Raw genomic sequence first — 23,456 nt, forward strand, 5'->3', positions numbered from 1 at the left:
TGTTATTTCTTTGTATATGCTTTTATTCAAAAAAAATTTAGAAAATAAAACATCAGATGTTATTTTATCAAAAATTAAGTGGACGTTTATAATTAAATGATTAAGAAAAAATAGCATCTTGAGTATTTGTAACTTGATTTAAGCTTAAAATTGTTTTTATTACTTACTCGAGTAAACCTGCTCCTGGTTAAAAAAAAAAGATTTAAATAATGATATGATATTTTTTCTTTCAATTTTATATTATAAATAAAAAATGAAAATAATTAATATATAAAAGTTACAGTAGATGTATCATGGATATTATCTATAGTTTAAATTGTAAGTAAATTCATTACAAAATATGGCGTGATATTTACTTATATATCACTTAAATTAATCGACCGAAGTGGTAAATATCAAAATACTATGTTTTGGTAATTATATTTGAAACTACTATATATTTGTAAATACTTTTAAAAAGTACTATGTTTTAGTACAAAACTCCCTAAACTCATTCAAGGTTCCCAAACCACAACCATTTCTCAGTTCTACAAAGTATAGTGTCATTGGGAGTCCAAAAAGTCATAAATTTTCAAGCTTTATCACTTTGCTTCACTCAAAATCTATCAAAGAGTTTAATCATGCAAGATAACTCTAGATCCATAGAGAAAAGATGAAAAGCTAGATTAAAGATCCTTACAAATGATCTAGCAAAATGATTCCAAAGATTAGAGAGTATTGCTTGCTTGCTTCATGCACTCAATTTTCTTTTACTTCCTTCAAAATCACCAAAAAGGTTTGAAAATGAGCTCAAAAGCTTCAAAGTGGTTTAGGGGTTGGTTTCTGGGGCTTGATAATGATAGAGTCTGAAGTTAGGCAATCGTAGCCTCCCCACTTTCCTTTAAATACTTGAAAATTTTGGGTTTTCACGGTAGAGGGTCTCCATGGCGTGGCTAATAGATGCCACATCGTGGGGATCATTAAATGATCCGCAAAACTTCATCCTCGAAGTCTCATGTTGCAAACAACTATAGGTAATGCTCCCTCATCTCCTCCTCGGGCTCCCATGTCTACTTTGAACCCTTGTGGTGCTGCCATTGCACGTTTACCAAGCTCACAACCTTGCTACATAAAGTCTTCGTCTTCCTGTCGAGGATGGAAATCAATCTCTCTATATAATTCAAGCGCTCGTCCACCTGAATGTCCTCCAAAGGAACCACTGCAGAATCATCAACCAAACACATTTGCAGCTATAAGACGTGAAAACTATTGTCGATTTGAATCTACTCTCGTGTAGATCCAACCGATACACAACCTTGCGTACCCAAGCAACCACCTTGGAAGGTCCAATATACCTAGGGCACAACTTGCTCCTCTAAATGAATCGGATAACACCTTTACAAGGAGACGCCTTCAGGAGTACCATATCCCCGACCTGAAACACCAAATCTGACCGTCGCCTATCAACAAAATGCTTATGCCGACTCTAAGCTATCTGCAACCTATGGCTAATCTGCTGAATAAGCTATGTCATCTGAAGGACTACCTCGGTCTTTCCGATGGCCTTGTGACTAACCTCTCTGCAATAGGATGGGTACGACACTTCCTCGCATAAAGAAGATCAAATGGCGGTGCACCGATATTGGAGTGATAACTATTGTTATAAGAAAACTCAACCAGAGGAAGGTAGGAGTCCCAACTCCCACTGAAATCGATAACACATGATCTCAACATATCCTCGAGCATTTGGATGGTCTGTCCGCACTAGCAGTCAGTCTGTGGATGATAAGCAGTGCTAAATTTAAATCTCATGGCCAGTTCCTTGTGGAATGTCTGCCAAAATCGAGAAGTGAACCAAACATCTTGGTCGGATACAATGGAAACTGGAACACCATGTCGGGTGAAAATCTCATGCACATGTGCATTGGCCAATTTCTCGGCCGAGGAGCTCTCCCAAATAGTTAGAAAGTGGGAACTCTTGGCCAAACGATCCAAAATAACCCATATTGCATCAAACCCCTTAGCCATCCGGGGTAACTTGGTGATACAATCCATGGTGATATGTTCCTATCTCTACATGGAAACCTCCAAAGGCTGAATCTTGTCATGCGGTCTTTGGTGTTTGGCCTTGACCATTCGACAAGTTAGACACCTCTCAACATACCATACTATCTCCCTTGTCATGCACAACCACTAATAACTAAGTATTAGGTCCCAATAGATCTTTATGGCTCTAGGGTGTGTAGAAAATATGAGCTTATGTGCCTCCTCCATTACACTCTACCTGATCCCACCAAAATCTGGTACCCAAACATGACCACAGCGGGTCAACAATCCGCGGCTATCGATAGAAACTATGTCAATCTTACCCATGATTCTCTCCTGCTTCCAAATTTCCTTCTTAACTCCTCGGCCTAAGTCTCCCTGATTAACTCCACAAGCAGCAAATTGATTAGGGATGTAAATTCCACCCGACCCGGTGGGGAACCCGGTTGACCCGCCCTAATCGGGGACAGGTATTCCCCGCCAAAACGGGTACCGGGTATGGGACCGGGGATCCCTATTATGCTAAAACTGAGGATGGGGCCAGGGTGAGGTATAACTATCCCCAACCCGCCCCGCCCCCACTTTGATGATTATAATAATAGTATTTGTGTGTGTGTGTGTGTGTGTGTATATATATATATATATATATATATATATATATATATATATAATATCGATCATTTATTGAATTTGAATTAAGTCCACTAAAATGAATTGATCTATATTAGACCATTAGAGATAGAGTCCATATACCAAATTATGTTCCCAATTCCAAGAGTTCATCAATCATCACTTTGTTCGTCGATCTGTATACCAAATCGACACCTTTTGTTTTGATGCTTGTTAAACACTATGATTGACGTAAACAAAATATGTTTATGGCATATGGTTTTGATCACTTATAAAACATAGTTTTTTGTGTAAGTTGAGTTTATTATGTTGATAGATTGGGGATGGGCCGGGGATGGGCTGGGGAAAAGCACAAAATACAAAGGGGAGGGGATTTGATTCCCAACATCCGTCGGGGATGGAGATGGGGATGGGGACATGGTTAGATACTCGGGGATGGGGACAAGAATGTCAATCCCTCCCCAAACCCTCCTCATTTACATCCCTAGAATTGATAGAAATGCTCATTCATAAACCCTCAACATAATAGTAGCCAATTTGCGGCACAAGGTATCAACGATCACATTCACTTTCCCTAGGTGGTATAGAATCTCGTAGTCATAATCCTTGAGCACGTCAAGCCATCTACACGGCCTCATATTCAAATTCGGATAATCCATGAGATATGTTAGATCCTTGTGATCCATGTACGTGGTACACCGAACCCCATGTAGATAGTGTCGTTGATTCTTAAGGGCAAACACCACTTCCCCTAACTCCAGATCATGCGTCGGATACTGAACCTCATGTGGCTTCAGCTGCCTAGAAGCATACATAATAACTATCCCTCTTTGCACGAGTACTGCCCCCAATCGGTGATAAAAGCATCACAATAGACAACAAAATCCTCCATACCCTTCGGAAGGGTCGACATCGGGGCCTCACGTAATTTCTTTCTTAGCGTCATGAATGTAGATTACAGCTCAGGCCCCTAATGGAAATTCACGCCCTTCCTCCTCAAACGAGTGATACATAAAACAACCTTGGAGAAATCCTGAATGAACCTCTGATAATACCCTTCTAAACCCAGAAGGCTCCTGATCCCCAAAGGAGTCTTCAGGACCTCCCACTACATAACCGCCTCAATCTTGACTGGGTCGACCAATATACAATTCCGGTTAACGATGTTTCCCAAGAACTGGACCTCCCGTAACCAGAACTCACACTTCGAAAATTTGGCATAAAGCCACTTCCTCATCAAAACTCCCAGCATCTCTCGAAGATGCTCCTTATGCTGCTCCCTGGTCTTAGAATATAACAAGATATCATCAATAAAAACAATAACCGATCGATCGAGTATCGGCCTGCATACCAGATTTCCTCAAATCCATGAATGTCGCAGGCACATTGGTGATCCCAAATGGCATCACCACAAACTTATAGTAACCATAGCGACTTTGGAAGGTTGTCTTCTCTATGTCCTGCTCTCTAACACTCATATGGTGATACCTTGACCTCAAATCGGTCTTAGAGAACCAAGATGCACCCCGCAACTGATCGAAGAGATCATCAATCCATGGCAGTGGGTAACAGTTCTTCACAATTAACTTGTTCAACTGCCAGTAATCAATGCACATCTGGTATGACCCATCTTTCTTCTTGATAAAAAAAATTGGTGCTCCCCAAGGAGAGCTGCTTGGTCTAATAAACTGCTTACCTAACATCTCTGACGGTGCTAAGTGATACGGTGCTCTGGCGATCAGGGTTGCGCTAGGAACCAAATCAATCCTAAACTCAACCTGTCTCGCAGTAGGCACACCAGGTAATTCCTTCGGAAACACATCTGGAAATACTGTCACTACAGGCACATCCGAAATCGAAGCCCCTTTTTCTACTCGAGTGTGAACCAAATACACGAGATAACCCATACAACCATGATGAAGATATTGTCGATCCCTAACAGCTGAACAAAAAGTTGAACCAACTTTAGTACCCTTACCATAAATAATCAATTCTCCCCAACTTGGGATGAAATGATTTAGTGATGATGAATGCGGAATATAAAATGATTTAGTGAATCATGAAAAAATCAAGAACATGAAGAACACAAGGATGTAAATAATCTTATTTTAAGCTCTCATTAGTCTAGAAAGTATTACAAAGTGGGTCATGCAAAAATACTCTCACTAGACTAATCTCTCACAAGTTCTTACTTACATAAAATGAGTGTCACTCACTTCCTTATAAAGGAAAGACAACTAATTACACACAAACAAAAGGGTAAGCTACTAGAAGCATCCAAGCATGACTTTGCACACTAATAGTGGTAATGAAGACTACCGAGTTGATTCAGCAGGTATGCGAGAGACTCAAGACTATGTAGAGCTATCAGAAGAGTTATGCAGACAGATGTCATTCGGACCTTAAGTTTCAGGTCGAGGATTTTGTGCTCTGTAAGGTGTCGCCTTGGAAATGTGTCATTCGATTCAGGAAGCGGGGCAAGTTGGACCCCAGATTCATTATTCCTTTCGGGATCCTTGCCTGGGTGGGCAAGGTTTCATATCGGTTGGATTTACCAGCCTTGTTGAGTGAAATCCATAGCACGTTCCATGTCTCCCACTTGTAGAAGTGCATGGTCGATGATTCTGCATAGGTACCGTTAGATGATATTCAGGTAGACGAGCATTGGAACTATGTGGAGCGACCAGTGACGATTCTTGATAAAAAGACCAAGACCTTATGCAACAAAGTAGTGGAGCTGGTGAAGGTGCAATGGAGGAGATAAGAGAGCATTACCCCGAGTTATTTACAACAACAGACTTCAAGGACAAAATCTGAATTAAGTGGGGGAGAGTTGTAACACTCGATTCTCAGGTACATTTTTTCATGTTTTAAGATTAATTATTTTTTAGAATCGTGGTTCTACGCGGGGCGTAGTTACCTAGTTACGCAGGGCGTAACTCATTAATTGGACACATGGGTTTATTTCCCCATGCAGGGAGAAACCCAGGTTACATAGGGCAAACTGCTCAGGGTATAAACCCTAATTCGGGGTCTTGGACCCTATTTAAGGGTCTTAACCTCCTTAAGGCTCTTCTTACCACCATCCTCCACCCTCTTGAGCATATAGCATGAAAACCTAATGCCTTAAAGCAACTCTTGAGCCTTATTATGTGCTTTTGGTGCATCTTGAAGAAGGAGAAATCCAAGCTTGAATATTATTAAAGCTCAAGCTTGTGTATCTTGAAACTACATTGCATTTCTCAACTCCAGGATATATAAAGCTTGTAACTTGTTGATCCATGTGCTAGATATCTTTAGATTCTTGATTTTCATGCCCTTTTATCCCATAATCTTGATTCTTATGTGTATAAGATACTCCAGACCTCAAGGTTGTTATTTTTCTATTGTTCTAAGGTTGTTATGTCATAGAAATGGGATCTTGGTAGCTACCTTTCTTCCGTACAATAGATTTTGGAATTAAAAGAAGTTAGGAATCTATGGTTTGATTCTGAGTTCCATGTAGCCATGAAAAGGCATAAATAATCAAATTTATCAGGCTAGACGTTTAATGGAACCAGATCTGAGCAATTGATGGCTTGTCTTTGTGGATTAGGAGCTTGAAGTGAAATTGGCTTAACAGCTCTATATGCGGGGTGTAATCTGAGCTACGTCTAGTGTCGCTCGATTTTGGCCCGTTTTCGGGAATAAGACTATACGCCCTATGTAGAGTATGTTACACGCAGCGCGTAAGTCAACGAAAGATTGGTCGTTATCTTTTTGACTAGTTTGACTTTTGGTCAACTGCGAGGTGTTGAGGACTCGAAAGGGTAAAATGGTCTTTTTCCCAAATGAGGATTTATCTTGCAATATAGATTTGCTGAGTTGGAGAATTACCTTAATTGGTAATTAGGATTTGGTGTTTAGATATTTTTAATGGGAAAGATTTCAGTATCAAAGGCTCGTGTGTGAGATCTATTCGTTGACCAATTTATGTGGATCTCTTCACTATACTCGTAGGTCAAAGGCACCAATGATGGTCTACTGGATTATGTTTGTAGGATGATAATGGTGTTTGTGACACTTGCTGATATGCATGTATGTGTTTGTTGTCTTTGTGACTCTTCCATGTGTATATATGTTTTATATATCATTTTGAGTGGGGTCCGTTGTGTTGTAGGCGGGTCCCGTATGTACTTTAGGTATGGCATCTATGCAGTTTGGGCTAGGCCTGTTTATATGTATGTGGTATGTGTTATTTTGTGGGACTCACTAAGCTTTGTGCTTACGGTTTTGTGGTTTAATGTTTTCAGCTACCTCTGGTTCGAAGGGGAAGGATCCGACATGATCGCACAACATCCACTAGTGTTCTGCATTCTATGATTTTGTTTTGTACTTTGATAACTTTTGATACATTTTCCTTACATTTTGATTGGGTATGTGGAATGAACGAATGGTTGTTTCTGGTTGAATTAAAGAAAACTTTTACTTAGTATTTTTGGGATGTTACATATACTATGTAAAGAAGCAATGATACAAGCCAAAACTACATTCCCTCGCATATCGGACTCACCAAACTGAAACCCATCCACACATATGCTAGACACTAATAATGTATTTCATATGATGTGTAGTTTGAACATATTTCTAGCTCTTGTATTAGTTTTGAATCCATTTTGTGTCTGCTTCTATAGGGATGGTTCGAAATATAAACCTCTTTTATGGGTATTTTAGTGAATAATTTCATTTGTTTTCTTTTATTAATGAATTATGTTATTATCATAATGTTGATTCTTGTTTTTAACATTAACCGTAAACACTATCATTAGTTTGATATATATTTATTTTAATTTTACATATATATTAAATAATAACATTAATTTAAAATTTGTTTTCTAAAAGTTTTTTTTATCAAATATGAAATCATATATGTTATTTTAAATTGGGCAAGACAATCATATATTTTTCACCTTGTTCTCGATTTTTAGAAAAGAAAAAAAAAAGTAAGGAAGCTAAGGAGAGAAAAGAAAGAAAAGAAAATGTATTTTGTGTTGCTGGGTTGGAAAGAAGTACAAAGAAAATAAACATTTTTTTTCTATTCTCTCTTAATCCTTTCAAATCGGAGGAACGTTACGAAGAACCGCTATTCTTCCACTTCTTTCGCATTCTTTTCATTAAAAACTCAAGAATACCATTTTTTTTCTTTCTTTTCAATTTCATCCATTTTTCTTCCATTCCCTCATTAAGTTGAACTCGAAAACTGAATGTTAGGGTGGAGACCCTCTCTTTCTCATAACGCCCATGAGTTCAAAATCAAATTATTTTATCTTTTTTCATTTCATATATAAACCATCAATCAAACATCAAATTTATCAATCCCTCGCCTCTCACAACCTTTTTTCCAAAATAAAAAATTGAAATATATCAACTAATAAAAGATATTTTGTTTAATAAATATTAGAAGACTAAAATTTAAAACTAAAAAAAATTGATAGCAATATAACAAATAACTAGTAGTAAATTAATAAAATTACATTCCATTCCCAACCCCAACATCGTGTTATTGCTTGCGTACGTTCTAGTAGCACATTTAACTATGTTCCGCTCAAATGTTCATGCGGCTGAAGATAGAACAACAAACCTTTATCTTGTCATTTTTCCTACAAGTGCTCCTCCATGATGCATAATTTCTCCTCCTTGATTATCCTATAACTTTGCTCAATGCTGTTTTTTGTCCTCGAAATCTTTTATGATGACTGAATTGTGTAAATTAAGAATCTATCCTTTGCATTTGTTCATCCCTATCTTGTAGATGATGATGTCGGTTTCTTCCGTCTTTGTTGCAGTCTTTGCAACTCTTCAACATTAAACCCCTTATCCTCTTCGATGAATGCGTCGGTTGGCTTTCGGTTGACGACTTCGGTGTTGGGTCAGTTTGTTGCTGTAAATACCGTTGAACTTGGTGACGTTCGTTTTCATGTCCTTCCATTTTTATTTGTCGCGACTTGAACCCATGTTTTTAGCACTGCCCTGTCTTGGATCTTGTGTTGATTGGAAACAGTTTTAAAAACTTGAAAATATAGGTTCAAAGAGTATATAAGAAGGTCATGTAAAAGAATGGTGTGAAAATGAAGAACGTTTAAAAGGTAGTTAAGGTGTTTTTTATTTAAATGTTCCCAAAGTAAGCAGTTGGAGCGGCATTAATTAGACGAATTTTGCATTAGGATGACCATGATTCGGTTTAGGATGGTACCAAGTGGGTGGTGCGGTGTTTGATCCTATCGATACCAAAGAGTAGTGACGGATTTAGGGGCTGTTTGGCAGGATCTGAATTTTTAAGATATATGAATTTCAGAGAGAGTCTGAAATTTTAAAAACTGAATGTTTAACATGCTGTTTGGTTGGGACCTCTGAATTGTTGTGCTGAATTAGTAAAATGACCATTTTACCCTTCTATTTTATTTTTTATTTTTTATTGAATTCAACTGTTTGTTTAGAAAATAACCTAATAAATTTCTTAAATATGTATTTAAAAAAATCTAAACACCATATAAAATCAAAATTTAACATAAATCAAAATTAAACACAAATCCAAATCAAACATAAATTTTTTTAAATCCACAAAATCATACTAAGATCCAAATAAAATCCTACAAATTTAATGTGACCACAATTGATTCGTAATCTGATCACGCAAATTATTTATGTATTCATTTCCTTGTGAACCTCATTCCATATCGTGTACGTTTTGGCCATCATTCTCTCCACCTTATGCTTGAGCATTGTTCTCCTCGAACGCCATAAATAATTCATCATGAATATCGTATTTCCTTATGAAATTGTGGATTACAAAACAAGCAACGACTATATCTCTTTTCACTGAAAAAGGAAAAGGAGCCATTCGCTTTAGGATTGAAAATCTCGCCTTCAAAAGACCGTAAGCACGTTCAATAACATTTCTGAGTTGCGCATTTGCATGATTGAATTTTACTTCCTTAGTTAACGCATGTCGCCGTCGATAATCGGCTAACCAATACCTCGTGTTGCAGTAAGGAGTCATAAATCCACGAGTGTTGGTGTATGCAGCATCGCAAAGGTAATATTTATTTGTACACATGAGTGAAGGAAGTATTATATATAGAAATTTAAAATTGTATTTTAGAATAAATTTAAAAAGAATTACAAACCTGGAGGAGGGAACAGAAAGCCTGAAGTCGGGTTACATGCAACTTCTTTCAAAACTCGCGAATTATGTGTTATACCCTCCCAACCGGCCCATACGAATGTGAATATCATATCAAAATCACAAATTCCTATAACATTTTGAAAGCATTCACCTTTTCCCATTCCCTTGTAGCGAGTTTGTTGATCAGTAGACACGACTGCATGTACAAAAGTTCCATCTAACGCACCTATTGCTCGAGGAAAGATATCTTTTAGCCTGCGATGTCTCTCTAAGGAATTCACAGTTCCATTAGAATTCGTTGGCACTATAACTTCTTTTGCAAAAATCATCATTGCATTTAGCACCTCATGAAAGCATCTATGAACTATTTTTGTGGAGTGTTGAAACCTTCATTTGATAATCATGAACCGTTCATTATCAATTGCCCTTCCAATTCTAGTGGATGCTAGATTCAACCAATAGCAACATAGTAAAAGGAAAATTGCAATTTCTTCATCCAAATCCATAAGCAATATGTTATTTTGAAAATACATAACAATTATAATAACAACATATAACATAAAAATTCATCTAAAACATCAACTCATTCATGTCATATAAAAATCTAGTAACCCAAAACATCAAGTAATCCAAAACATCGAGTCATTCATGTCATATAAAAATCTTGTTCAAACCAAAGATCAACTAATCCAAAAAAAAACCATCTAGTTCAAACCACAGATCAAGTAATCCAAAAAAAAAAACCATCTAGTTCAAACCAAACATCTAGTTATCCAAAAAAAAACCTTCAAAACATCTACTTAGCGAAACATTCCATAATATGCTCCAACAGTCTTGACCAAATTCTCACAAATAGTTGAATCAATGGTTAACCACGCGCGCCTCTTATCCGCACCTTCACCAAAAAGAGCAACAATAGTAGTGTATCTTGGATCAAATATTCCCCATCCTAACTTCTCCAACTTTTCCGTACACGCACCCAAATTTGAAGAAGTATGTTTTTCCACAAATATCTTAGCAACTATTGCAATATCTTCCCCGATTTCAAGCAATCTTGAATTCTATGCATCTTTACCCTTATCTTTACTTTTATTTTGGCTCTTTGTTGAAACTATAGTCTTTTGTTTTTTTATTGAGCGGATGACTGGTCACTGAGACCTACAGTTTCTTGTCGAGTGCAATCAATGTCGTCAAAGTCATGCAAACTATAATGGCTTGACTCTTGAGTAGGACGGGGAAGGGTAGAAGTTGGCCCCCAACTATGAATGTATGTTGCAGTCGCGCCTTCAAACAACTGTGTGCAAAGGTCGGGTACGATAGTGGTGTACGTCTCAAAGAATCCACATGTTTGTTTGACTATTTGGAAAAAATATTTTATTATTTAAACATGATAATCTATTTTTTATAAATTAACAAAATACCTTCGATTCTAGTTCTCATTCTTCTTTGGAAAGATTGAAGGTGTTGGTTGTTGCATTGTACACATTGTCGGTTTTGTTTTTTAACTTCAAAAAGGCACCAAACTTTAACTTTAGGTAGTGATAGCGGTTCTGCATTTGTTTTTGGTTGGCAATAATGTTATGTTCAATTTTTAATGTTTCAGCTACATTCCTCCAAAATAGTTTTTTTAAACTACTCCATTCCCGTCCATTGGCTATAACTTCACAAACAAGCTTCTAGAAACGTTTTCTCTATACCTTCAACCTTCCAACTAATCATATCCTTCTTTTCTCCCATTTCTTTGATCAATTCAACAAAAAAAACGTATGTTTTAGCAACAACATAAGCATTGCAAATACACATTTTCAACAACAATTTAAGCAATATAAAGACACATTTTCAACAAGTTCTTCAACAAAACAAATACACAATTCAACAAGACTAATAGATATTTCATGATAACATCAAGAACAAAACTAATGGATATATCAGCAACAACATTTCAACATAATACTCAAACATAAATATATGAATAGAAAAAAATCAAACATAACATCAAGAATGAACATCAAAATTAAGGATATAACATGATAATCGATCATATAACATCAAAATTGGGCATATAACATCATAATCAAGCATATAACATCAAAATATAGCATAACATCAAATATTGAATCTGATTGAACAAATCAGAAAATATAGCATAACAATTTCGTTTTTTGATTTTCAACTTTGAGGAGAAAGAAGGAAGAAAAACAAAAAGACCAATGTATTCGATGGGAAAGAAGGAAGAAACTGAAAATATACATGTTGTCGGTAATGAATTGGTGAATAGAAGAAGATGGGCGGCGGCGGAGGGAGGCGGCGTTGCTAGCGTCGTCGCTGGAGCCGTCGATGGTGTCTTCAGTGACGGCGTCACTGGTTAGAGCTGAAGAGAAGACGATGGAAACCAAGAAGAACCGAAGGGAAGAAAAGAAAAGAGACGATCGATTTTTTAGGGAAAATAGAAACGCGCCTCTCGTTTTTATTTTTCAGACTTTGTTTGCTATCTGAAAAAATAAGAGACATTTTTATTTTTAAGAGGTAAAAAATAATACACAAACAAACACTCTTAATCTGAAATTTTAATACATTGCCTCTTAATTTTGCAGTTAAAAGGTAAACAAACATCCTCTTAGTATGTTAGTAGTGGGGTGCATGCACCCCATTTTAGCCAGCACATATATTATACATAAAAATTAAGAAAACAAATAGAAAATTATAGTTTAGCCCCCACTAAAAATAGCATATATTTAGAGTTTCTTTTGATCATATTCATTTTTACTTATTTTTCTGTATTTTTCTACAGAGTTATTTATCATTTTTGTAGAAAAAAATCTCAAAAGGAAGCATCATATATGCATATGATTACTTTTTTTTAATTTTATTTAACAATTCATAAAAAAACCTCAAATATTATGGTACTTTATTATTTTTATTTATTTTATTTTATTTATTATATAATATTAACTCTATAATGAACCCGATAAAATTTTGTTCTGAATCCACCATTACCAGAGGCCCACTTTGCACATTATGTGCTCTTAATTATATTTTAAAAAGGAAATCATATTAATATTTAAAATCAACCTTTTGGACACTTTTATAAAATATGAATTTTCTTATAGACGGTTGATCCAAATTTCGCTTTTATCAATTACTGATCATTATTGTCATGCTTGTATTTTGTTCACATCTCATTTGTTAATTGATCTATTTTATTTTTATTAAGATAATAATCATTACTAAATTGTACTTGTTAGTAAAAACCAAGATTTTAAAAAGATCGACATGACTCAAAGGCTTGTATTTACGGTCAAACTATAACAAAATATGGTCTTAAGTTCTATATGTATATTTAAATTAATAATAATAGAAAATACATATAAAATTATTAATTATATAAAAAAATTGTCGTCTTAACTCGACGTGGCTTATCACGACTCATAAAAACTTAAGGTCGGCTTGATATTGCCGCCAAGTCATGTCTAACATTATTTACAATATTAGTGAAAACTATCTTTCTACGGTGTGGTAGTAATATTTCAAAATCTTACGACATTATACAATTTTATATCAACCTTTTTGGATGGTTTAATACATGATGATAATGTAATCAAACTTATCTATCATTACTAACTGTGTTTTACTTTAATATAAAAAGTTGTTTATTTAACCTTTATCAAGAAATACTTAATTAATAATCACACTTTTATTAAACTATTTCATCAAGTAAAAAAAATATTTGTTTTACACAAAAGGATGTAATTTTTTTGTTTTTAATTGGACCAAAGAATTTATTATAGTCGTGGCAATCATATTTTAATTAGTTAAACTCATGGCTAATAAAGTATTACTTTAATCCAACAGAACAAGAAGATTCCCAAAACACTTTTAAATCGTTGTGCCACTTAAGTGTTGACCCTGCATGAAGTGTACGAACTCTCAAGATCCTCCAAGAATACGTTTCTGTGGAGAAAACACTTTCTTTATGAATGAAATTCATAAAAGAACCCTTTTTGTTCTTGATCGATTCTTGCTACTTTCAAGTTTTTATTGATGGATTCTTTCTACTTTCAAGCTTTTCTTGATCAATAGTGAATACCCAGATCAAATTTCACGTCCCTTTTAGGAAATCTGTCTTTTTGTGTGTGTGAGTGTGTGTCCGAGGTCTAAAACCCTCGAAGATTTTGATTTCTTTTAGCGGTTTTTAGGGTTTTGACTTACAATGGATGGAAGTGATATTTATAAAGCTAGTAGTAGTATGAGAGCAAGTAGTAGTGGTAGTGGAATGATGTCGACTTTAAGATCTGCAAGTACTTCTGTGTGGAGGAATTCTGGGATGGATGTGTTTACAAAATCTACTCGTGAAGAAAACGATGAAGAAGCTCTTAAATGGGCTTCTCTTGAAAAGCTTCCAACTTTTGATCGTTTGAAAAGAGGTCTGCTTTTTGGATCAAGAGGACCTTCATATGAAGTTGATGTGGATAATCTTGATTACAATGATCGAAAACGATTGCTTGATAGGCTTGTAAGGATTGCTGATGAAGATAATGAAAAGTTCTTGTTGAAGCTCAGGAACAGAATCGATAGGTATTTTAAATTCCTCTTTCTTGTTGTTTGATTTAAAGTTTGATTGTATTCTTTCTCCAACGATATGATGATGTCAAGCGGGTGGAAATTGACATTTAATGCTTAAAAATATCGATTACTATTTGAATAAATGGTATCAATTTCGTAATCATATTTAATGATTAATATAATAAGTAAATATTAGATTAAAAGGATGGAAGAGGGGTTAACATGATGCTAACCATTTTAACAAGAATTAAAATTCAATCGTTTTGATTTTGATCAAGTACACTGTTCATTTTGTCACCTTTATTGAAACATAATCAGTGTACCAACGTAACGAATAGTAATGTATGCTAAAACGGGTCAAACGGTCAAAACGGATTGAAGTTTGACAACTTGTGTTATTTGTTCTTTTTCATTCAACAAGTATTACTGTTTGTTTGTAACGAATCTGAAAGCATTGGGTGTTGTTTCTTTATTGATGAATTTAATCTAGCAAACTATATAACATGACTTTAATCTGTATGTTATATATAAATGATTTCTTTTTTTTAATACATTTCTCCAAAACGTGGCTGCTTTCCTATTGAGTCATAATCTTCTACAAATTTGTCTCGATTTTTTTCTTTTTATATTTTTATCAAGTGTCCCATTCATTAATTTTTAGGGTGTGTTTGGGATTGTTTATTGCTAACAACTTATCTTTATTAATTTCTAAAAAACGCAATAAATTGATAAATTATTTTTTTAGAGTTTAAAAATTACTGCTTATAGATGTAAAATAACCAATAAGAACCATATATAGATAGACATATAGTTACAATATGTTTAATAAGGTAAATTTGTTTAAATAATTCATAAGCTATTTTAGATAAATTAGAACCCACTAACTTCTCAAAAACTCCTCAATTAAGTCAATAACCACTTATGATTTAAATCTATCCAAACACTACTAAAAACTACTTGTTAGCGGCCAAATCGCAACAAGCTAATTAACATCTTAGATATGAAATCTCAAACACCCCCTTAAGCAAAAAATAAACATCTAATAAAGAAAAGTCAAAGAAACGAATGGAAGCTTTTCCATTAATTCATAACTTTTTACAAATATGTCATTCATTTATGTTTATCCTTTCATTTAATTAAACACGTTACGTTCAAAAAATGAAAAAGACTGTTCTCTCTTTTAATTTTGAATTCTATTTTCTTACATTTTGTAACTTTCACTGGGAATGTTACAGGGTCGGCATTGATTTGCCAACAATTGAAGTCAAATTTGAGCATATGACTGTGGAGGCAGATATCAATACAGGAAGCAGAGCTCTACCTAGTTTTATAAACTTCCATATTGATATATTTGAGGTTAAGAATCCAATCATTTGATACATGCAACTTTCTTGAATGTTTTTAAATAAGTTTTCGATCCCTATAAAATATGTATCCATATTTGATTCCATTAGGGGTTCTTGAGCTTATTCCATATGCTTCCAAATTCGAAAAAACATATAACCATCCTTGATGATGTTAGCGGGGTAGTTAAGCCTAGCAGGTGAGCATAAAAAACATTAACCATCCTTAATTTATAATTAATTATAATCATTTTATTAAATCTAACATAATAAAACATGTATTTAGAATGACATTACTTTTGGGCCCTCCGAGTTCTGGGAAAACGACACTATTGTTAGCTTTGGCTGGGAAGCTTGATAAGGATCTTAAGGTAAAATCTTGTTCTGAATGACTTGATTTCAAGATTAAAAAATTTCCATTTTCTTTATTTTTGACATTTGGTAAATCTTTGTAGAGCTCTGGGAAGGTGACATACAATGGTCATGAATTGCATGAGTTTGTACCCGAAAGAACCTCTGCTTATATCAGTCAAAATGATGTCCATATTGGAGAAATGACTGTTAGAGAAACCTTGGCTTTTTCTGCACAATGTCAAGGGGTTGGATCACGATATGGTTAGATTGAGATTATTTTGTCCTGATTTTTAATTGTGGATATAACAATTTGTGGAAAATTTCAAAAAGAATATTAAAATGGACAAGGGTTTATCGTATAAATTGCAGAGATGTTGGCGGAGTTGTCAAGAAGAGAGAAAGATGCAAACATCAAGCCTGATCCTGACATCGACGTTTTTATGAAGGTATGGACCCATCTCCAGTTATAGGGAAAAAAACTTTTTGTTTAGGGATATTCACAATAGAGATTTTTCGAATTGCAAAATTGCTTCTTGAAATGTCCATACCACAACAAACCATTTTGGTCAATTTTGTCTTTTGTTTGTTTCGTAATTCTTTATGATTTAAATTTGATACTTCTGTTTTTTTATTAAGGCTGCAGCATCAGAACGTCAAGAGGCAAGTGTGATGACAGATTACACTCTCAAGGTATGAACTTTAAATTAACTTTTTACAAACATTAATTATTTATAAAATCTAATATAAGTTGTTTCTCATGAAGTTGTTGGGTTTGGACATTTGTGCGGATACCATGGTTGGGGATCAAATGGTACGCGGGATCTCTGGTGGCCAAAAGAAGCGAGTTACAACGGGTGAAATGATAGTTGGGCCATCAAATGTTCTTCTCATGGACGAAATTTCTACTGGTTTAGATAGTTCTACAACTTTCCAAATAGTGAAATCACTCAGACAATTTCTTCATATTCTTGAAGGAACAGCTGTCATTTCCCTCCTCCAGCCTGCACCCGAGACATATGATTTATTCGATGACATTATCCTTTTGACAGATGGGAAAATCGTGTACCAAGGACCACGTGATAATGTGCTCGAGTTTTTTGAATCTTTGGGGTTTAAATGCCCTGAGAGGAAAGGTGTCGCTGATTTCTTGCAAGAAGTATGTTCTCATTCTTTTCCCCTTGATTCAGTTCATCTCACATTAACAAGTTATTAACGTCCCACATTGGACACATCCTCATCTGCTTCTATATGTTTTGGAGTCTACCTTCTCCATAAAGACTCTTTAGAGGGAAAATTTAAGGGGTTCTTTTGGAGACATCTGTGGTGGAAAGACGCCTAATTTAAAAAATGCATAAATTTTGATATGTCAATAGTTAGGCGTCTCACTTTATATGGACTGAAAGCTTTTAAAGGGGTGGAGCTTCTATAAAACCCGCCACAGGCCGTTTGTCACATTTATCAGACCCAATTTTACTGTTTTGGACTCCAATTTGAATTTTCTAACCATATGTGATTTCTATGATTTCCCTAAATACGCATTTTATTTGAATAATTTGTTGTCAGTTTTAATTTTTGGAAATTTAGCAATACATATCAAATATAGATCACTAAAACTTCTCTCTTAGTGAACCCGAAACATTTTTTTGTTATTTACTTCCATTCTACCTCACCACATATATATCTGGTTAGCATATGTTTTTTTATATAATTGTGAGATGTGGATAATTATGTTATAGGTGACATCGAAGAAAGATCAGCAGCAATATTGGATGAGAAGAAACGAGCATTACAGATTTGTGACAGCCAAGGAGTTCTCCGATGCATTTCGTTCCTTCCATGTAGGGAAAAGACTAGGGGAAGATATTGCCTCCACATATGACAAAGCAAGAAGCCACCCTGCTGCCCTTACAAGCAAGAAATACGGAATAAACAAGAAAGACCTCTTAAAAGCTTGCACCCATAGAGAAATATTGCTAATGAAGAGAAATTCTTTTGTTTACATCTTCAAATTGTCCCAAGTGAGTATCAATTTTGCTACAAATGTTTGCTTTTTTATGCTTAGCTCTAATCAAGATTGTTATTTCAGTTATTTATCATGGCGTTAGTCTGTATGACGGTGTTTTTCCGGACTGAGTTGCATAGAGGTAGTGTAGAAGATGGAGGGTTATATACGGGTGCTCTGTTTTTCGGTGTGGTTATGATCATGTTTAATGGGATGTCTGAGATCTCTATGACAATTGCAAAGCTTCCTGTATACTACAAGCAACGGGACTTCTTATTTTATCCCTCATGGGCGTATGCTCTTCCATCATGGATCATCAAGATTCCTGTTTCCCTTATTGAATCTGCTTTGTGGACGATTCTTACTTACTATGTCATAGGATTTGATCCTAATATCAATCGGTATAATCATTTTTCATTACTAGATTTACAAATTTCATGTTCTTGTTTCATCTTTTATACCCTTCTTACCCAACTTTTGCGTTTTACAGATTCTTCCGACAGTATTTTTTACTGCTTTTTGTTAACCAAATGTCTTCTGCATTGTTTCGATTTATTGGAGCATTGGGTCGGAACATGATTGTTGCCAACACTTTTGGTTCATTTGCACTTCTTTTAGTCTTTGCGTTGGGTGGTTTTGTACTTTCACGAGGTACTTACAAGTTACTTGATTGAAAACCAAAAAAAATCCCATCTTTTTTTTTTATCCCTTTACGTATAACAGCCATGTTTTCCTTGTTACAGATGATATAAAGAAATGGTGGTTGTGGGGTTATTGGTCATCTCCAATGATGTACGCCATGAATGGCATTGTCGCTAATGAATTTCTTGGGCATCAGTGGAAAAAGGTAATACTATTTTTGTAACATCTCAAGTGCACCCACGATGTGATATTACAATATGCTTCCAACATCAATGTATTGATCAGCCAAAGCTTAATTTTTCTATATGCTTTTCGTGTTATAGACTTTAAACGATACGACACTCGGGAAATCCGTGATCACTGCTCGAGGATTCTTTGCGGAAGACTACTGGTATTGGATTGCAGTGGTGGCAATGATCGGATTCATTTTGGTCTACAATTTCTGTTTTGCTTTGTCTCTCGCTTTTCTCAACCGTGAGTATTTTTTCTACATTTTCATACTGAAATACCACTATAAGCGTAGTAGCCATTCAGTAACATTTAGTGTACAATTCATAGCTTTTGGGCAATCTCGATCAACCGTATCAACACAAACCCAGAGTGGCACAGGAGCGGTTGAGTTAACATCACCAGGTGGTGGGAGCAATCAAAAGAAGAAAAAAGGAATGATTCTTCCATTCGAACCACATTGCATTACCTTCAACGATGTCAAATACTCAGTCGACATGCCACTGGTAACTTGCTAGACACTTTTTTTTCCTTTACAAAATCCAAACTTATAATAGCAAAAATTTCAATTCCTAAGAGTGTTCTGATGTTTTTATAGGAAATGAGAGAACAGGGATTGAATGAAGATCGGTTACTGCTACTAAAGGGAGTGAGTGGAGCTTTTCGACCAGGGGTTTTGACCGCATTAATGGGGGTGAGTGGTGCAGGCAAAACTACTTTAATGGATGTACTCGCAGGTCGAAAAACGGGTGGTTATATAGAAGGTGACATCAGGATTTCCGGGTATCCAAAGAAACAAGAAACATTTGCTCGGATTTCCGGGTATTGTGAGCAAAACGACATTCATTCGCCTTATGTAACTGTTTACGAGTCTTTGCTATATTCGGCTTGGCTAAGGTTATCAACTGATGATGAAGGAACTCGAAAGGTTAGTGTGCTGAAAGTCGATTACATTCTTTTTGGGTTTTTCAGGATAATAAGATTTGAATGTTGTTTGTAGATGTTTGTTGATGAAGTTATGGGACTTGTGGAACTAACTCCATTGAGAGATGCACTAGTTGGGTTGCCAGGTATAAATGGGCTATCAACGGAACAACGAAAGCGGTTAACCATAGCGGTTGAGCTGGTGGCTAACCCATCTATAATATTTATGGATGAACCAACATCCGGTCTTGATGCTAGAGCGGCTGCTATTGTGATGAGAACTGTTAGGAACACCGTGGACACGGGTAGAACCGTTGTGTGCACCATTCATCAGCCTAGCATCGATATATTTGAAGCTTTTGATGAGGTGCATTTGAAAAATCCATATTTTTGTCTTCATTTTTTGTTTCATTAACTCAAGTCTTAATCAAATGCATGTCAAACACAGTACAACCTAATTTTTATAGGGAAATATGGTTCACTACCGTTTAAGCAGCTAGCTTATCATCTAATCATATTGTGCAGCTATTCTTGATGAAAAGAGGAGGACAAGAGCTATACGTGGGACCTGTGGGTCGTCATTCTTGCCAGCTGATAAGATACTTTGAGGTAAGATATTCAACATACCGAGTGTATATATGCTAATGACAAGCGATATGCAACTAAAGTGGTAAAATCCCATTTGTTATTGTGAACTAGGATATCAACGGGGTAAGTAGGATTAAAGATGGATATAACCCTGCAACATGGATGTTGGAAGTGAGTACCACTGCTCAAGAACTGTCTCTTGGAGTTGATTTCACCGAAATCTATAGGAATTCCGAACTTTATCGGTGAGTACTTCAATTGCACTATGTTTACAACCTCATTCATTACATTGAGAACAACTTTGACAAACTTCCTAGGGTTATTTTCAATAATGAGAATAAAGAGGTTATCCACGTATTTCGCATAGACTAGAGATCGAGAGCGGGTCCCTCTACCGCCTTTTTTGGTGGGACAAACTTTTACAATTTTTTTTTCCATTAGCATGGTTTCTGTCTAATACATGTCAAAAAACAGTACAATTTTGTTTTAGTCAGTTTAACAGAAGTTTCTAATCAAGATTGCCATTACTTCACATGTCAAAAACAGTACAAGTTTGTTTTAGTCAGTTTAACAGAAGTTTCTGATCAAGATCGCCATATACTTCACAGGAGAAACAAGGCTCTTATTGCTGAACTAAGCATATCACGTCCCGATACAAAAGATCTTTATTTCCCAACCCAATTCGCGCAACCTTTCATGGTCCAGTGTATCGCATGCCTATGGAAACAACGGTGGTCCTACTGGCGGAACCCTCCTTACACTGCTGTCCGTTTTGCTTTCACCACCTTTATCGGGGTCATGTTTGGGACCATGTTTTGGGATCTTGGTGGTAAACGGTAAAAATCCAAAACTGAAACCCTAAACCCTAATCAATTGTTTTTGTTACATTGTTACATATGTTCAATATTTTGTTTGTGTATTCAGGAAAACCCAACAACAGCTAACTAATGCAATGGGTTCTATGTACATGGCGGTTCTCTTCCTAGGAGTCCAAAATGCATCGGCAGTGCAGCCTGTTGTGGATGTCGAACGCACCGTCTTTTACCGAGAACGAGCTGCAGGAATGTATTCGGCTTTACCATATGCTTTCGCACAGGTGATTATACCAACTACCTTTTATTTAGGGTTAATTTACTCACATCTCTTATTTCTCATAATCTGGATACGGAACTTATTTTTTTGTCAATTAATGGGTTGTTTGATTGTTACTAATTAAGTCAAATCTGATTGAGTCGGTCTAAATCACCCAGTTTCTACCCAATAAAAAGGCATACCAGAGTCTTTAAGAGTTTATAAGGTCGAATAAGAGGCTTCTAATTGTGGTATAAAAACAAGTTTAAGAGGCAGTAAGACGCATATCAACAACCCCTAAATCACACTTGGCGGTTTGCTATATATATTTGCATAATCTTTATGTTACTTTTTGTCAACTAAACAATTAAACTAACATTTTTATGTACTTGGTAACTAGATAATCTAATTTCCTGTTAACAAATGACCCCAAATAACCACTTTCCTTAAGTTTAATGACCTAATTGGGAAAAGAAAAATTGTTGGGAAAAAAAAAGGAACAGGCTTGAATGATTACCAGTGATTATCTGTTCAAGATTCTGAACATTTTCTGGTTTACGTAGGTTCTGGTCGAAGTACCTTACGTTTTTGCACAAACCGCCTTCTATAGTCTGATTGTGTACGCCATGATCGGGTTTGAATGGACAGCCGCCAAATTCTTCTATTACTTCTTCTTCCAGTTCTGTTGTCTACTCTACATGACGTTTTACGGCATGATGACGGTGGCAATCACCCCCAACGCCAACATTGCCGCCATTATCGCAGCTTCGTTTTACGGGTTTTTCAACCTGTTTTCTGGTTTCATCATTCCACGACCCGTAAGTTTCTTAATCTTTTCATCTCAATTGTGAATAACATTAACCCTTCATTCTTCATCGCTGATCGTTAGGGTTTTGTTCCAATTGCAACAGAAAATTCCGGTGTGGTGGCGGTGGTACTACTGGTGTAATCCGATGGCGTGGACCATCTACGGCATGGTGGTGTCGCAGTTTGGCGACTATGACGATGTGCTTACGAACGGTGAGACAGTGAAAGGGTATCTGGATCGGTATTTAGGCTACAAACACGATTTTCTGGGCACAATTGCCGGAGTTCACGTGGGATTGGTTGTGGTCTTTGGGTTTATATTTGCTTATTGCATCAAATCATTCAATTTTCAGAAGAGATAAATATCAAATAATCACAACATCAAAATCTGAGTCCAATTTTTTGTATTTAAAGTGTTTTTTTTCTTTTTTTTCATTTTTTTTTGTGTGTATGTGTGTGTGTGTTTGGTTTTATAGAACTACGTGTTAACTTGATGTGAAATTTATATAATGTGGAGTATATTTATCTTTTATACAATGTTGTTGTATTTGATATGATTGAGTGTAACTTGATGTGTAACTCATTGACCATTAGTTAAATCTTAACCTGATTCGGAGTCTATATGTCACACACCAAACCGAGAATGGCGGAAACGTTCTAAGGCAGAGGACGTCATGTAAAGTATCACAACAGTGTAAAGTAGTAAACAAGCAACAACATCATTTATTGCATTAATAGTATAATTTTAAATACAAGTGTGTTCTTTCATAGTATAAAACAACATATAATGAATAATCAAAATAAAAGATGAGTCTTGACTGCTTCGTCTTCACAAAACCTAGTCGTCGTACCCAATGGCGGAACTCAGTTATAGCCAAGGGGGGCCATGGCCCCCTTGCTTTTTTGAGTTATAAGTTCCAATATTTGCAACTCGTTGGCAAACTTGAATTGGATGAGTAGGCCTAACATATCTCAAAGTTGAGTATTATTTATTTATTTCATTAAAGCAACTTGGGCCAACTTGGGCCTACCGAGTGCATTCTCCTTTTTTAAGACTATAATTTCAGTTTTTTTATTTGCATTTATTCCCACGTTTTATAAATATTTTGGTTAT

The 23,456-nt window shown here is 35.7% G+C and overlaps 1 protein-coding gene across 2 annotated transcripts; it reads left to right on the forward strand.

Moving 5' to 3' along the window:
- Window positions 1-13,734: 13,734 nt before the first annotated feature.
- On the forward strand, window positions 13,735-23,369 carry LOC111910237 (pleiotropic drug resistance protein 1). Of its 2 annotated transcripts, XM_023906035.3 has the most exons (22): window positions 13,735-14,395; window positions 15,619-15,739; window positions 15,838-15,926; window positions 16,013-16,097; window positions 16,182-16,341; window positions 16,450-16,526; window positions 16,717-16,770; window positions 16,844-17,236; window positions 17,817-18,098; window positions 18,167-18,483; window positions 18,573-18,733; window positions 18,826-18,929; window positions 19,048-19,198; window positions 19,283-19,458; window positions 19,551-19,880; window positions 19,953-20,243; window positions 20,402-20,485; window positions 20,576-20,709; window positions 21,073-21,300; window positions 21,389-21,560; window positions 22,099-22,353; window positions 22,447-23,365. In XM_023906035.3, the coding sequence occupies exons 1-22, from the start codon at window positions 14,031-14,033 to the stop codon at window positions 22,702-22,704; spliced, it is 4,287 nt and encodes a 1,428-aa protein (XP_023761803.1). In that variant the 5' UTR covers window positions 13,735-14,030; the 3' UTR covers window positions 22,705-23,365. The 2 variants fall into 2 exon arrangements, with proteins under 2 accessions (XP_023761803.1, XP_042758861.1); XM_042902927.2 differs by having other exon boundaries at window positions 19,048-19,458; window positions 22,447-23,369.
- The last annotated feature ends 87 nt before the right edge of the window (window positions 23,370-23,456 follow it).

Source organism: Lactuca sativa, chromosome 5 (genome assembly GCF_002870075.4).
Source record: "Lactuca sativa cultivar Salinas chromosome 5, Lsat_Salinas_v11, whole genome shotgun sequence".
Taxonomy (NCBI): domain Eukaryota; kingdom Viridiplantae; phylum Streptophyta; class Magnoliopsida; order Asterales; family Asteraceae; genus Lactuca; species Lactuca sativa.